Below are 17,434 nucleotides of genomic sequence, written 5' to 3'. Positions count from 1 at the left end.
AATTCAGCAATCACGCAAAAGTAAATAATTTTGCCTCAAGTTGATCCACGTTCACATTACTGAACGCCTAACCAGAGAGGCACTTCATCAATTTATACACAAATTATGAGACACCATCAAGGAGGTTGGCCCACAACAATATTTTCTTTCCTTCATTAGGAAAATGCATTAATTACTACCTTTTAATAATGTTATATCTTTTTATTTTATTTTTTAATATTTCACAAAGAAAATATTAAACGAAAAACATTCATGAAAAATATTTCGTAGTTTCTTTACAATCATTCTTCAAGAGTCAATTGTGATGAATTAAATTACGATTTTACTTAATTTTATACTTGCCAGTAAGTGATAACGCTAACCATTTCGTATTAACAATTACTTTCTTCTTGTTCTCTTCACCGTAGTTCCTATAAATTGATAATGATTCATGACGCAGAGAGTAAAAGTCCAATATAAAATTCAGCAAATTATGTTTTGTACTCACCCATTAGGCTTCTTATTCGTGTATTTGGTTATAAGAAAATATTCTGCTTCTCTTGGTTCAATTTCTACCTCCAGCTAAGTTGAATTCTAGAAACACTTCCGGATATATTCTCATTCCACGAGAGCAACAACTGAACGTAACAAAAATGACAAAACATCACAATAGCGAAAATAACGTACCCATCCTTTTCTTTTTTTGTAGTTTTACATACAAAAAGTATCCGACAAAAAAATGGTGAATCCCGCATTACCTGCCAACAACTTCATAACTCACAAATGCACCTCTTGAAGGTGAACATGCAATGGAATCAGGGAGCTAGTCAATATTATAATGAGACAGAATACATTATAATTCACGAAAAAAATGCATAATACCACGTGGAATCTGGAAAGCATTCAGTAACACTTGTTCCTAACATGCCTTGCAACTTCTCATGCAGTAGCCAGGAAGACCCGGAGATCCAACCATATATTCGGGATTACTTGTGCATTCTCCAAGGTTAGCCCATTTCTCACAGTTTTCATTCTGATCACTGCACTCCCCTTCAACCATCTTATCAAATGAGTCCACATGAATCCATTTTGTCGCTGACCATTTCTCACCTTCAATTACAGGGCATTCTGCATGCAGACTTCTAGTGTCTGGGATAGCATTTGGGAAGAGACTAAAGAAAAGAAGTGCATCACCTCTTCTTGGTTTCACTGTAAATTTCTCGGACGAAATGAAAATAATTATTCAAGATAATTTGACAAGCAGCAAATGTGGCACAAGACATTAGTGGAGAAGAAAAAACATTAAAGAAAAAAAATGTCCAATTGACCACCTGCTATTCCTTTTTGGGCACAGTCAGAGAGATCATCTTTTGTTTCAGACCCTTTGTGATGTGGAGATTCCTGTAACCAGAATTATAAAGTTATCTTACTGAAGTTAGCTACTAGATGTAAAAGGAAAAAACAATTTCCTTTGCAAAACTAGGAATCTTCCGACTCTTAAGCTGTGAAACTTGCCATACATGGCGTCGAAAAAAACAGAAGAGGGACAAAGAGGGGGATTTATTGGCGTGGAAAAAAATCATAATATGATATCGCAGAAACTATTGCATCTCCTATTCTCCTCTACGTCTACCATTCTCAAAAACTGAAATGTTCTTAGCACCAATTGAGTATATGCCAAAGAGGCCCTAATCAAGTATAAACTTTTTAAAACCAAAAGCTTTTGCGCAGTCTCCAGGCTTATCGTTAGAATAATTATGAGCAACTAGTGAAAAGATGAGAGAAAACTCAGGTCAATATAATCTCACAGGACATTTTGGGTAACTTAATATTAATTAGTTCACAGTGATAGGTTCAGTTGACACTAGAAATATGTAGAACTAAATAAGGATCTGAGCTAGAACACAAGGCCAATTATAATTATGGAGATACCATAAAAAATAATTTGACAAAACAATAACAGCAATGACTTACCACCATTATTTTTTATTTCTAAGGAAAAATGTGAAATACTAGACAAACCTCTGCATTAGGGAACACTGTTTCACCGCCTTTGGTTACATTAGAGAGATACATGAGAACCGTGGCAACGCGGTGTCCACCCCGAACAATATTAACTTTATCAGAAAAGTAATCATAGTGAGGGTCGTATTTCTGCCCGTGCTCATATCTTAATACTTGTATGTCTTCTCCATTTTCTGAAATTTAATAATAAAATAATGTAAGGAATTGACTACTGCCTCCTTATTTTAACATTTTTTGTCTTGTGGGTTAAGGGAAGGGAGAGAAGCTGCAAATGCACTTCTATATTTAACTGTTTAGACAATAACTTCATTTATGAAGACACATTTTTTGGCTCATGGTTTTATGAAGATTATATTTGCAAAAGATACTTGTGATTCGCAATTACTATTCTTTGGTCCCTCTACTTCTGATTTTCTCCAGTAAATTTTGAATGCTTTAAATTGTTTCTGTAGCAGGTTCCAAATGGATAGGTACGTATGGAGAGTTGTCAAGCATTTATGGAATATTGATGATGCAACAAATGTTTATGACTGTTAAGCAGCAGCCAATTGAATGCTTCATGGAAACCATACACAGGAAAAAAAGAACGATTAAAGAGTAATGCCCTTCATGCTTTCCACATACTCTAACATTTTTAAAGTCAATGCTTAGAGTTATGGAAAAGCTAAATCCACACAAATTAAACCATTTAAGTCTTCAATACAAAAGCAGTTTACTTTAATTTATGCTATTTGATTAAGAATATAAAAGTGGAAAGTTTTTATCAGGAAATAAAGTAATGTAGGACTGTTTGAAAACAGAATTCCATGCTAAAAATGGGAAATTTGGAGAGAATGATTTAGTGGAGTTAGTTTAAAAGTTCTAAACTGTTAGTTGAATAAAAGCATACTGAACACATAAGACGTCACTAAATGCAATCAAAAGTTTCCTTGTTTCAACTAATAAATGATAATAGCTTCCAATATTTAATTGAGACAAGTTTAAAGTTCATTGTGCCATTATATAGAAGTTCAGAGGAATGAGAATTGCAATAAACAATTCCACACATAGCAGTCACAGTAGGTCTCTGACATGCAGAATAAGACTGGAAAGGAAACTGTGGAGGGCCATGGTATGCAGGAAGATGGAAGAGAGAGAACGGGTTCCCTAAAACTTAAAAAATGTAAATCTTAATAGCTCGAAAACCCAAAATTAGCATCACAGTTCAATCCTGAAATAATGTGCTTATGTTCTATTCAATAAGTAAACATATTCATGATTGATATAGAATTGGTTTCTTCCTATGTTTTTTAAAGTCCTTGTTTTTATTCCTTTAAAGCCAAAGACTGCGTTACCATAACTAAACAAGAGACAAGATATGGAGAATAGTAAGACTGGCTTCTTATTCACTTGTAAAGCTAGTGTTTCTGGCTAAAAACTAAATTGATTCTGTATAATCCAGTTCTTATAGAAGCAGAAAAAACAAAAAAAGAAAATAGTGATAACAAATGACAATAATATAAATACAGTTGTCCCAATCATGTGCAAGTAAAAGCCATACGCAATAACAAGTATCAACAACAGGGCTAAGATATAAGTTCCACAGGTTACAATAATACCATGCAGACATCCATCATGATTTTATATATACCATACCTTTAGGAAGGAAGCTCCATGACGAAATCCTATCCTCAATACCAGAAATAATGGGATCCTATAAAATAACTGAACAGAGTAAAAAACAGTTCATAAAAAGAACTCAGCACAGTTTTTTCTTTTTTATAATACGAATTACAAAAAGCAACCCACCAAAGTTCAACCAACATATCAAACCTAAAACCCACCATAATGTTTAGAAAACCGTTATTCTTCTATAAAACAGTCCTCATCGTTATTCCCTAACTCGTGACTTTCCAAACCACGGGTGGAATAGAATTTCCAAGTCACCAGAGGTTATTCTCTATCTCATGGGTGGAAATGACTATCCAAATTATAACAAGAGCAGTGCAATTTTTTAACTCTCGTCTTCCCCATGGAAGCGGGTTCAATTTTCCTTGACGCCATTAAAATCTTACTTTGTGGATAACCTCTCTAGAGAGAGCCGCCAACGCTCAAAGACCAGTTGAGTAATCCATAATTGGATTTAACTATTTGCAATTTAGACATGTGTTGTAATCCTTTAAATGGACTTCTATTAGTTATTGGGACCTACCAGACAGCATTGCGAGTGTCTCTCCGTGTTACCATTTTTACTAACAAAAAAAATCAAAGCTAAAGACAATAAACATATGCTCCTTTACAGTTACATTACAGCCCCACATACAGCACGTATAAGATTGACATTGGATCTACCACTATCACAAATATCAAAATTCTATAAAAGCAATCAATAGCAATGAATGAAGATAAAGAACCTTATTCTTGGAAATGAACATGCCGGAGCTGGTTCTGATTTCACTCAACTTGCTCTCACCGGACAAATTATCGGCCACAACGGATCTCTTGAGCTCCGATTTGGCGATGGAAATCAGGTGGTCGCATTCCAATTCCGTCAGAAAACCCTCATAAACAAAAGCTCTGCATCATCCAAATCGATGCAATCATCATTCGCTGGCTACCAAATTTAGTTTGATAAGCAAAACATGTGCAGAGACACAAACAGACCTCGGTTTCCACGAGATTTGCTTGACCTTGGAAGGGTCTATGATGGCACTAGCAGAGCCGGCGTAGGAACTGGACCCTCCCTGCCATTGCATCATCCACGCAAAGGCTGATACCACTACACACCAAACCCTACTCATCTTCCTCTCCCTCTTTCAATTCCTAACTAACTTCCTCTGTACTTTGCCTTTACATTAAACACACTTTGACTTTTTGAAACCTTTTTGTCATTATTAGTTTCCATTCTTAATTAATTATTATCATTACTTTTATTCTTCAAAAACTCTTCATTTTGCCATTAAACGCGATGTTCTCTGATTAGGAAAAAGAGAATCAACAATGAAAGAAAAATTGACCAATGATTTAATAGATAGGATATATTTTAAAAATTATACAAGGACATATTTAATTAATTGATCAAATTACGTTGTTTATATAAATTAATTTAAATTATAATACTATTATTATTATATGATTTTTTTACCACTACTTTCTTCATATTTTTTTAATTAATTAATTATATCTATAGGGTTTTAATCGATTACACGATGATTTCTAATTCTTGAAGAAACATTACTTGAATAATTAGTTTTATAACAACGAAGGTAATATTTTAAGACTATTTGAAGTTTTCAATAATAAAACTGAAGGTTTATTACAATATAATAGTGTATAAATGATAAACATGTTGCTCCCCAATATTAAATATTAAATGCAAATAAACAATTTTCTCCTTATTACTTATTTTTCATATTCCAACCAAACTAACAAATTTTAATATTCATCCAAACACAAATTAGAAGTATATTTTAATGAATCATATTAACTTTGAAAGTGGATATGGTTTTAATTTACAATATTTCTTCTCTTTTCGTTTGTTCCCTTCTTTATATTCACGAATACTCTTACCATTTACTATTAATTATTTAGTATTAACTTTGTTTTTCAATATTTTTTTCATGAATACTCCTATTATTTAGTATTAACTTTGTTTTTCAAACAGTTTTTAAGTAATAAAGTAGACACGAAACAGAATAGGGCATCTAATATATTAGAATTTACTTAATTACTAAAATTGTAATTTTAAATAATATGAAAAAGCATAATTTCATATTGCGAAATTATGGTGTCACATTACACACATTAGAGTGTAACAAAATTATAAACATAAAAAGCCAACATTACTTAATTGTTGATAATGGATATAACTGATTGATTAAGAAGATGAGTGAGTTGTTCGAATGTTTTATATGTTTCCGATTTTGACTGATAAAATAATTATTAATAGTAACTATAGTAGTGAATTAATAACAGAGATAAAAGACCATAACAGAATTAAAAACTACAGTAAAAAGTATTGACCTATATTATTGGTGGTTGTAGTAAAAAACAGGACAACTATTAGTGTTTATATAGCAGCAAAAATTGTCTCATCTGTAATTTAAGGATGAGAATGTGTTTAATTAGTTGTATTTAGAAGTAAAAGTGAAAATCCAAAACAACTTGAAAAAGGAAAAAGATAGTTAAAAGTGTTTTGAAACTGTATTGAAAACCATTGATTGATACTTTAAGAAAACAGTTTGTATTGATGTTTGAAATCTGTATTTGAAAACTAAAAGCTAAAAATTTACATCCATCTCCAAGTCCCGGTGGTAACACTTGAGGTGAGACATAAAACTCACTTGACACAAATGGAACAAATGACAGAAAATTTCTTGGGCAATCTGCTTTTGGTTACAGTAGAAAATAAAAGAACTTGCTGAAAATGGTATTTCCAATTGCTGATGATCATTGAATGTGTGTAGATAAAATGGAAAACAGTAATCCCATCCAAGGCAACCATCCTGAAGCTTGAATTTGGCTTCACAAATCATACCCCAACTTCATCATTATAGCTAAATAAACTATTGACAAACATGGTACATCACACGAGGTTCTGCATCTACCTCTCTTTGTGTCTTGGTAAACACTTTCAACAATGTATTGCCAGCTCTGAATCCTCTTGTATTGTCAGAATCAGTTTCCATGTTCTGAAAATAAATCTCAGCACTACAATTTCAACTTCTCAAGTTTCCTGTACACACATTATCCCAAGTACAGGCCATGTACTATTTATCTTCGTCTGTAACTGATCCTAGAATAGTCTCCATATGTCGATCCCTCTCACTCAAAAACTTGGTTGAGTTGTACTCTTCTGCATCTAAGAGTTCTTCAGAGTATGTCCTCTGAAGTTTTACCTTGGACCGTTCTTTCAAGATGCTTAGGATTTCTTCTTCCCCTCTTAGGATCTCCAACACCTGCATCCAATCACCAAAAAACACACATGCTCCATATCAGCTGGCAACATTGAGTGTATTGGATAGCTCTGATCTAAAAAATGATTACTCGCAGCATTAAAAGATTTTATTTTGTTTCTTATTTTCTTGTCCAAATCCAAACACAGGATCAACGCTTAACCATATGTTATTCATTGTTAGGTAAGAAAATGAGACAAGTCCACCTGCTCTAGCAATCTACTGAATATATTATTAAGGACATGCCTGGCTCATATCTGGTCGCTGAATCGAAGACTGGTCAACACATAGAGAAGCTGTTAAGGTTACAAGTTTCATCTGCTCTTCATCGTAAGCATCAACCAAAACTGGATCGACTAGGGCTTTGATGTTGTTTGCAGATAGCAGAGGTTTTGCCTGCAACAATTATTTTTTAAAAGGGCATATTAAAATTTGAGTTTAATTTTTATTCACTGTTTTTCTAGCATGACAATTGTTATTGGATCGCAGTATAATAATCCTTTACATTGTTTAAGTGAATAATAAACTATACTCTCTTAAAACTAAACATTTTCCATGTCAAGAAGGTGCTTAACAAACACTTGGTATTTCTATGTGAAAAGGCAGACATACCCACATCACCAGGCTTCTCTGTGAGCTATCCAAAGCTTGTCGACCAGTAATGAGCTCCAATAATAGCACACCATAAGCATAGACATCTGTCTTTTCATCTACTATACCATGCATGAAGAATTCAGGAGGAAGGTAGCTGTTGTGGCATTCAAGGTCAACGAAAAAAAAACAGGAAATAAGAGTGGTGATTGATAAGTGTGGAATGAAAAAAATGTATACAGGGAAAAACTTGTGAAGATGTTAAATATTCAAACCCGAATGTGCCTTCCACTTTGGAGACAGTATGGTGAGTCCATTGGTCAGGTAACCACTTTGCAAGCCCAAAATCGGATATCTGGTATAATATTGGCATGAAACAATTAGGTGTTTGTTTGATTTGAGGTTTAAAAGTTGTTAAAAGGACATTTACACAGTCCTATGAAGGAAAAAGAGAAGTAACACTTTTTGTCTTATTGGATAAACGTCAGTTACATTCAATTAACTCTTAAGAAAACACGTTCTAAGATGGTAAATTGATTTAGAACAGAAGAAGTGAGGCTAAGTAGGCACCTGGGGCTCAAAATCCTCTGAGAGCAAAATATTAGAAGCCTTAATGTCTTTGTGAATGATCCTTCTTTGACATTCTTCATGCAGATAGCGGAGGCCCTCAGCAGTCCCCAAAATAATCTTATATCTGAGTCTCCAATTTAGTTTCTCTCTAGGTCCTGAAATCATGCAAAGTAAAGAAAAAGTTAGAACTTCTATTTTCCCAAGATTTGCAAGGCATTGCAGAAACACTCAAAATGGTTAGTTAGCATTTTTACCATAAAGTATAGATGACAAGCTACCATGTGGAGACAATTGAAGAACAAGAAACATTCCTCCTTCAACACCATATCCAATCAATCTAGCTATATTGGGGTGATCCACATGTACTATAATGCCAAGCTCGGACAAGAAATCTGCAGTCATTTCTTCTTGGTTCCCTCTTGTCAACCGTTTAATGGCAACAAAGTTTCCATCTTCCAATTTGCCTAAATAAACCTCAGCATAGCCTCCCTCCCCAATCAAATTAACTTCAAAAGTAAACATATAAAGTCAACATGTCATCATAAAAAGAAAAGAAAACGAAGGTTTCTTTCAGAGTTTCTTGGATTCTTCAATTAGAAAGAAATTAGTAGTTTCTTTTTCATCCAACAGTAACTTTATATTTCCTGGCAAGAGAATTGCATACCTTGGCTAAATTCGTCTGTTGCGGTCAAGATCTCTGCGAGAGTGAAGTTTTTCCAGGAAGATTTGAAGCAGCCAAACTCAGTGTCAAATGATGACTGAAGAGCTGGAGAATTCAAAGATGGAATCAGGTCCTCCCTGATTCTCTTGCTTTTTCTTCTTGTCAGTTTAGGAACATTTTTAAGTGGATGAAAAGTTTGGAAAGGCATTTGGGATCCTTTCTTCAGTAACTTAAAGAAACCACGCCATTGGTTATTAGAATTAGGTGAATTTCCTACTAAAGACCCCTGACTCTCCGAATCAGAAGTGCTGGTCCTTGAACTTGGGGTTTCAGACCCTTGACTCCTAGGAGAGTGCTCAGGTGGGGCTCCCACTTCAATGTCTAAAGTTTCCAATTCTAATATGGTATTCATTTTCAGCATTAGTACAAAAATGAAAGAGCAAGGTCCAATACACTTCAATTCAACATGTTTGGAGCAAACTAAAACGCTTGTTGGAAACAGGAAAAGAAGACAAAGAAAAATTTAATTACCTATACTTGAGAATGAATCAGAAAACCCAGGTCGTGGACGTCTCCCTTTAAAAAGAGATTTCTCCTTTTCAACTATTTGTTTTTTTTCTATCTTGTGGACGCCATTGCTGCCAATATAATCTTCTTTGTCAGCAAAAAAAAACACACACACACAACGGACAAAACCTAAGAGACTAAAATCAAGTTCCAATAAAACCACGTGTGATCAAAATCCACCGACTGAATGCATGCCCCGAACACAAGATTATCGCCAAAAATATCAAGACAACATCAATGGTGACATGGTTGAAAAGTGGCAAGCCCAGTTTAAAAAAAGATTGGCACGTGAAACATTACCAACAGAAACTGAGAAACCATGAATGAGATGAAAAGCAAACGTTGCATGGAAAAGCAAATAGAACGCAAAGGTTTCAGCAAGAAAGAAGGAAGGAGAAAGCAGGTGCATGAAAGAGAGGTACCTCGGGGAAGCTGTTGGTTCTCGTTCATCGTTCATGGTGGCCAAGGCTAAGCAAGACGAGTTTCCGAGAACCAAAAGGGTTGCCACGGGAATGACGTGCACGCATGTAGAGTCAGAGAGGAGGAGAAGAGAAAGAGAGGGAGAGAGAGAAAGAGAGAAGGAGAGACATGAAAGTAGCGGTTGGCATGATTTTTCTGTGTTTTCCTACTTCCTATGATAATACAACAACGTTGTCATTATTTCAAACCGTTTTTTTATGCCCAAAATACGGCTTTGGTTAGTTGCTCATTCATCGTTTCTTCTCAAACTAAATCTCAATTCTTTTTTTTCCTTTTAATCTAAAAGAAATATAGATTAATAATTAAATGAATAAACAAGTTTGTGTACCAAATTAATATATTAATCCAGTTTAATTAAAAGGTTGTCGCTGTCTCAGAAAGGCTTATCAACTTCCACGTAGAGCTCAAGCCAACCCATGCCACCTTTTTTTGCCATAATAACAAATCACTTTAAATTAATTATATAGCTTCCACTGAAAAGGATAGTTACCCCCAATTTAGTCATTTTTTCAGTTCCTGACATCTAACATTAACATACTAAGTTGTCCCTTAACTAATATTATCTTTTTGCATTAACGTTTTAAGTCTTTTTATCTGTTTGGTAATTTTTGTGTGCAAATGTATAAAAATTAACATCCAACCCATATTTTCATATTATAGGTTATATTGCTGCTAGGGAGATGAGACCTAGAGAACTATTGAAGTCTTAGTCTTTCTCCTTTGATCGGACAGGTTGCTGGGTGTTTGGGGTCTTTCTTATCTTCGTGCTTCTCTTTCGGCTCTCGGTCTCGGGTGAATACCGAATAGGATACCTGCGAAAGGCACTCTGACGCTCAAGTCAGTAAAACAAGTAATCAGTATTCGATGAGTGCACAGTAAAAATGACTATCTTTCTCCTTGAGATGTGTGTTATTTATATTATTTTAATAACCTTATTGAACCTGATTAGTGATTTGGACCTCATTACAGATTACTCCATTGAAAATAAATTGAAGCTCATATCAAAGTAGTGCTGAATTACTTTGAGAAAAGATCACCTTCAAATTTTCATTTCACCTTCTGTCCCTAACAAGTAAAAACATAAAATTATTTCTCTAAAACCCTAAATTTTTGGGAAATCTCATTAAAGATGACACAAGGTTCTTCATTTTTTTTTTCGTATTTCAAACATTTCTTTCCCAAATTTAAGGCTTTGGCAACTCCACATCATTTGCTTCAATTTCAATTCAGGGTATTATTTTAAGAAGTTAGTGTATGATACAAGAAAGTAATTTAAAAATTATTTATTAATAATAGAAATTAATTTAAAAATTAATAATTGTTTTAGTCTCTAAAATAGTATCTAATTTAGTTAATATAATAACTAATTATTTTTAATTTTTAAAATTAATTTTTATTTAATAATTTTTTAATAATGCTAACACAATGTCCCTTCATTTTTCAATTATATTCACCATTTATCCACCACACTCATTGTTATTCACTAACATCTCCGCATACTCCAACTTACCACTTTTACTTCTAATATGAATTTACTCCCATGATGTACAATAACTTTAAAATAATCTTTCGTTCTTCAATACACAATAACTAAAAAACAAAAGAGAATAGTTTTAAAGAAAAAAAATAAGAATATAATCAATTGTGTATAGAAATTAATAAGAAACAAATAGCATAGGATATTTCTAATCCTAGCTGGTAGCTGCAATCTGAATCCCAGTGATTGGGGTTACTTAAGCAAAGCCTCGCTTTCAGATGCATAAAGGAGAAAATTAATGCGTGGGTTTGAAGCAAATAGTGTAAAAAATATTGAAGGAAAATCAATCACGATCATTGTTCATTATAAGGTATACACTCCCAGCTTGGGTTTCCTTCTTTTGGAACTCACAAGTTAATAACAAAAGATTCATGTGCACGTGATTGATTCAAAAAATCGTGAAAGTTTATTTGCTTTTTAAGCATGTTCATTTCTTCCACATAAAAAATCTGCGGGGAATTTTGAAGCCACATATAATCTCTTTTTTTTTATTGAAAAAAGTATTGCTTAGCTTGACATAAAAAAAATTACAGACTGATACATGTAATAAGATCTTTTAAATAAATATAAAAACAACCTTGTAGAACTCAAAGAAAACTTTATGAAGCAACAAGTAGTGAGAAATGTAGTTTGGGAAGAAGTAGAGGAAATATGATGAGATGTTACAAAGTTTAGTGAAGGCAGGGCTAATGGACATTGCGCATTATCAATCCCTCAAATATAGTATAAAGGTCTTTGTTTTCAGCCCCAAAAATTTCATTAGCATTCTGTAGTGTTTCCTGCAATTCACAAAAGTGGCAACAAAATTTAGATTCATGGGAGGGGAAGCATGGAAGAGACAAGGAAGCATACCTCTTTGGTTTGTTTATGAGAATTCAGTTCCTTCACATTTGCTAAAAATGCACCAAACTGCTCATAAGATAAGCGACTCCTAAAAATAACAAACACAACCAATTGAATGAAGAATAATTGTTATATATCAAAAACATAATTTAACATTTGTGCTTACAAACCATTGCTTCAAATTTAAAGACAGTGAACACTACTTTGACAGTGAATACTGTTCTCATCTATCTATATATATATATATATATATATATTTAGAAAGTATCTGTATTTTTTAATGATAAATTATTTTTATAAAATTATAAGAGAATGATTATTTTGACTTCATCTTTATTAGGGATATGTATAAAACTTGATTTTTTTTCTTTCATATTTGAATTTGTAGTGGCAAGAGTCGTATGATCGATACTATGTCTCCAATTACGAACAGAGTTAGCGAAGTTAATCAATGATTAAGAGTTAGGTAATGTATTTCTAAATATGACTCAGCTCCCTAATCTTATCCAATAAGAAAGACTCACTAAAATAATATAAATAACACAGATTCTAAAAACCAGGTACGTCATCATACAGTGCTTTGACTACTGAGTGTCGAATATTAAAATTGACTTGAACGTCATAATATCTTCTGTAGGTATCATTCGAATCTAGGTTACAAGAAGACCGAAAGAGGTGTAACAAGTAGAGGAAAGGAAAAAACTTGCTTTGAGAATAAATAAAGTGTTATCCGAATAATCGACCAAAGAAGAAGAGGGGTAGTCTTAATAGTTCCCTGGACCCATCTTGATCCATAACAAAATTCATTTGTTTTATAGTTAAATTAGTTAGTAAAAGAAACCTCACTAACCTAACTTGGCGAAAAAACTCTTTTCCATCCACCCGTGTTCGACCTGAAACAAAAGAAAAAGCAGTGAAACTAGGTATTATTAGAAAAAACGTAGAGAAAAAAGTGGTGGAACATATGCAAGAAAGGCAATGATTTGAAGGGAGTGACCAGTTTGTGAGGCTGCTGAGGACCTATCATCAAACATTCCTCTTGAGGTTGAAAAGGACATTGCATGGCGCCTTGGAGACACAGGCTTAGATGATGTTCTTGTTGGGGATACCAGTGCAGACCTACTAGGAGGGGAACCTGGAGGAGTAATGCGAGGGGTGCTACTTTGAGATGATAACACAACATTATGTGATGCTCCAGATCTTGAACCTGCATACATCGTACTTTTCAAATTCACAACAAAAGCAAGAAAAAGGTACATAACATATTTTGGTGATGCATGCATATATACATAATATATGTATAGTTTTATTAACCCATTAGATGATGGTACACACCATCAGACTCACGATCCTCTGCAAAATAATTTGACGTATCAGAAGGGTTTAGTCGCATTGAAGAAGATCTAGAAGAAGGCGTTGAAGCATCTTCATCTGCAGTCAAACAAGAACTCGAATCACAACCAGAATGGGAAAATACTGCCAAACGATTGTTTTTCTTCACCTTTTCCTCTCCTTCAAATTCAAGAACTAGCATTAATTGGTACATTGTTGTGTAAACTTATAGCACCAATTAACAATAGGTAAACTGGTACTTAGCACAAAAATTTGCATAGTTATTATTTAATGTCAGGAAATAATGTCATTCATTAATTTAGATTACACACACAAAAATTCTCCCTGGTTAATATTGGTGAACTTGGTGGCACTAAAAAATTAATTATATACTTTGAAAGTACCTCCAAATTGCGACGAGGAAGTGATACTTGCTTGACTATGCAACTTAGCGGCACTTTCTGGTGTTCCTCCCTGTGCCAAACTCAAATGCGATTGTTCATGTAACATGAAATTTTAAATTTATAAAAAGTTCTTTAGTAACACTTAATCATATATGTCACACATACAGATTATATTTGATTCTTAAGTAAAATACATAAAAAAAAAATTGATAAATCTCAAAAGGTATGGTTTAAGAAAATCTCTTAAGTAGGCATTATTATAAACACGTATTTTAATTTTTAAATTTAAATAAAATAATTAATAATATTTATTTATATAACACATAAAATTATCTGAACCATAAATTGACCTGTGGTTGAAAACCAGCTAATCATTTCTCCCCATTAGGAAAGCAACTGTGTATTTGACAATAGTCGCATATATTGGTAAACTAATTAATAAATTAAGCCAACCAAGATAAAAGAAAAAAACACGTTCACACGAAACAAGGCAACAATACTAGTAAAGAGTAACTCATTAAAAAAATCATAAATATATATTATAAATTTTAAGTAAATATACTGCTAATATTTTTTGTAAAAAAACTTATTTATTTTTATTAAACCTTAACCACACTAGATAAGATGTCCTTTTTATAATAATGTTAATATTAATATTAATAAATAAAAGTAACGTACAGAATTATCTTCATCCTCGTGGAGTGACTTCATAAGTGTCTTTCTGAAACTCTCCAACTGCAATGCATGCAATAACATTGAGAAGAGAACCCATTAGTCCAAAACCATATCCACATTCCAAGACTTCATGGGAATTGCTGATAAAAGTTACAATCGAATTCAGAATTTTCACCTTGGAGACATCTCTGGTGAGCTTTCTCACCGCATTGGAAAGAGAAGCATTCTCCTTCACCAAACTCTCCTGTAATTAATAATCTCAGGCCAAACAAATAAATAAATAAAATAAAATAATTGGTTATTGCAAATTGAACCGGGTTGCGGGTTGAGGGACCGGTTCGGACCTTGTCTTGGTCGGCTCGGGCCAGCTTATCGGCGGCTTCGGAGAGAGCGGCGTCGTAGGAGTCGACCTGAGCCTGGAGCTCGGCGATGAGCTGCTCCCTATCGGCGAGTTCGGCGCGCAAAGTGGATGACTCTGATTGGAGCGCGTTGACACGTGTGGAGAGCGCAACGGAGGTGATCTTGCGGGCCACATCAAGCTGCTCATAAGGATCAGACGGCAGAACTTGTAGCAACTCCTCCGGAAGATCCACCTGGGAACCACTGGATTGAACCAGCATCATTTATTGTTGGTTCCTCTGCTACACCGTTACATAGTAGAATAATGTAGTAAATTTTTGTTTGATTTATTTTGTTTTGGATTTAATTATGTAGTATGATGTTTTGTTGATGAACGAGAAGGTAGGGCAGAGGGTTTGGATAGTAAGATGAGTGTGTGGGAAGACGTTTTATCTTATGAATTGGTCTGTTTTGTTTTTTGTTATAACTTGTGGCTTGGTTACGTTTGAGCGAGGATAGGACTTGAAGGAGACACTGTGGTGGATATTGGCTCTGTAATTTCTGTGACCCAAAACTCCCAATACAATCATTTATTATTTACGTATCCATTACTGAAGGTGCTTCATTCATTCTTCATAAGCTTCTCCATCACCATAACTTTTGGTGCACCATTCACAGCCAGAAACACCAATCATGTACAAGTACATTTTCTCTTACAACTCTTCCTCGAGTTTTCTATAATTATATATGAAGAACGGTAATTTGACTAAACAAAAATTATTATTATACATAATAATGTTGTGGGAAATCCGACGTCAACTAAAGATTATAACATTTTATTATATATAATTGAATGGAAACCTTTATTTTATGAGTAGATTTTATGAGATTGAGTTAGGTTCAAAATATTTTAAGCTTATTTTAACGATTGTTTGTTTGTTCTATCATTTATTAAGGTATCCTTTGGATCATAGGAAGCCACCTGTCTCTTGTTTGGATATTTCCACTATCCTTCCAAATCCCATTCTCTATTACTTTCTATGATTCCATGTCTCCAAACTGCACAGACACTAAACAGACACCATATTCTTTCTAATTAATTAATTATTATGGAAAACCTTTATTCGACCCCACATTTCTTTTTCTCTTTTTTTATAATTCAAAATATTGAAACAGACAGGTGGGGGATAGGGAATCGTTTATATTATTTTTAGTACTATTATTTATAATAACAACTTAGTTATTACAATTTTAAAAAACTATTTCCCAAACTTCATAAACACTAATATGCTCTTTCATCTCTAAACAAATAACCTTTTCAAAATAGTAATAACTGTTAATTTCTTCCTATATTTTTATATTGATTCCTTTTATAAGTTGCTCGAACTATAATGAAGCTAAATGAAAAAAAATAACTATCATGAAGTTTCTTTTTATGGAACTGTGAATCTTACTTTTTTTGTCAAACTATGTTACTAAAATTTTATCCCAATAAAATGAAAGATACAAACGAGAAAACAATTAATTTACAACCTTGACTTTTTTTAACTCTTAACTTCGACCTCATAATAAATAGAAATTTAGTCATTTATTAAAAATAGATCAATGAACACCTTGTTTTAGTTCATTTCCTTAAATTTCCTTTATTTGAAATGGCTTTTTTTACCTTTTTACAATTTTAAGTTTCATTTTATTTATTTCAACTATTGTTATTTGTGGTGCTAAAAGTAGAAAACAACACAATTGGAATAACAACGAAGTTAAAACATAATTATAGTCTTTTTTTTGTCATTAAGATATTAATTCGGAAAATTGTGACTAAGCAAATATAATAGTTTATGTAATTACACGTTTTAGCTATTGATTTTTTATTGATGATTATAACCTATAATTTTATTTTTAAAGTGAAATTATATTTTAAAGGGTATTTTAAAAAAATCCGAAACAGGGGGCGAATAAATGTGCAAGTGTTTCTGTTTGAGTAAGCAATGGAATGCTTGACTAAGTGCGCATACAACATCATTCAAACACCCATGAAGAAGGTGAAATGTCCATTTCAACCCTTGTTTTTTAATATTTTCATGATCATCCTCTTTTCTTTATATTTTACAAAGATTGGCTTTGATTGTATGGATTATTATTGTGAGATTGACCAATTGTTTTTATATAATAAAATTATTACCATTAAGAGATAGATTAAGAGAAATCAAAGAGAAAGAAGTATAAAATAATAAGATGAAATCGTGTTGAAGAATATGATAACAATGAATAATATAAAATAGTTTAGAGAATGATCATAGGTTAGGTTAGAAAATAAAAGGGTGGCAAGGAAACAACGAATGTCATATTCTCTTTAAAAACTAGATAAGAGGGAATTATTCAACAGCATTCATAATTAAGAGCATGAACATGGCCATGTGAAGTGCAAAATCATTTCCTCTTTATTATATTACACTCGCAAAAATTTCCCTTTAATTGATATTACAAAAAGTTTTTT

The 17,434-nt window shown here is 33.1% G+C and overlaps 3 protein-coding genes across 6 annotated transcripts; all 3 read right to left on the bottom strand.

The window, feature by feature from the left end:
* Positions 1–345: 345 nt before the first annotated feature.
* On the bottom strand, positions 346–4,860 carry LOC137832326 (probable prolyl 4-hydroxylase 4). Of its 4 annotated transcripts, XR_011084555.1 has the most exons (8): positions 4,648–4,860; positions 4,398–4,560; positions 3,640–3,697; positions 2,002–2,177; positions 1,311–1,380; positions 862–1,188; positions 738–770; positions 346–617 (listed from the first exon to the last, which is right to left on the bottom strand). XR_011084555.1 is itself a non-coding variant. In XM_068640428.1 (7 exons), exons 1-6 carry the CDS (start codon positions 4,782–4,784, stop codon positions 899–901), a joined length of 894 nt encoding a protein of 297 aa, XP_068496529.1. In that variant the 5' UTR covers positions 4,785–4,860; the 3' UTR covers positions 650–770; positions 862–898. The 4 variants fall into 4 exon arrangements, 2 of the variants coding, with proteins under 2 accessions (XP_068496529.1, XP_068496528.1); XR_011084554.1 differs by having other exon boundaries at positions 738–1,188; XM_068640428.1 differs by lacking the exon at positions 346–617 and having other exon boundaries at positions 650–770.
* A 1,363-nt stretch (positions 4,861–6,223) lies between these two features.
* Positions 6,224–9,966, bottom strand: LOC137832318 (receptor-like cytosolic serine/threonine-protein kinase RBK2). Its single transcript, XM_068640414.1, has 9 exons — positions 9,750–9,966; positions 9,292–9,398; positions 8,764–9,156; positions 8,354–8,605; positions 8,100–8,254; positions 7,805–7,884; positions 7,551–7,686; positions 7,185–7,334; positions 6,224–6,941 (listed from the first exon to the last, which is right to left on the bottom strand). The coding sequence occupies exons 1-9, from the start codon at positions 9,782–9,784 to the stop codon at positions 6,753–6,755; spliced, it is 1,497 nt and encodes a 498-aa protein (XP_068496515.1). The 5' UTR covers positions 9,785–9,966; the 3' UTR covers positions 6,224–6,752.
* A 1,920-nt stretch (positions 9,967–11,886) lies between these two features.
* On the bottom strand, positions 11,887–15,652 carry LOC137832325 (uncharacterized protein At4g15545-like). Its single transcript, XM_068640426.1, has 9 exons — positions 14,943–15,652; positions 14,774–14,842; positions 14,602–14,658; positions 13,924–13,993; positions 13,523–13,618; positions 13,185–13,394; positions 13,038–13,080; positions 12,197–12,275; positions 11,887–12,123 (listed from the first exon to the last, which is right to left on the bottom strand). Exons 1-9 carry the CDS (start codon positions 15,219–15,221, stop codon positions 12,031–12,033), a joined length of 996 nt encoding a protein of 331 aa, XP_068496527.1. The 5' UTR covers positions 15,222–15,652; the 3' UTR covers positions 11,887–12,030.
* Between the last annotated feature and the right edge of the window lie 1,782 nt (positions 15,653–17,434).

The sequence above is a fragment of the Phaseolus vulgaris genome, chromosome 6, assembly GCF_000499845.2.
Source record: "Phaseolus vulgaris cultivar G19833 chromosome 6, P. vulgaris v2.0, whole genome shotgun sequence".
In the NCBI taxonomy this organism is placed as follows: domain Eukaryota; kingdom Viridiplantae; phylum Streptophyta; class Magnoliopsida; order Fabales; family Fabaceae; genus Phaseolus; species Phaseolus vulgaris.
The sequence above is the reverse complement of the archived record's forward strand: the minus strand, read 5'-3'. Positions and strand labels throughout refer to the sequence as shown.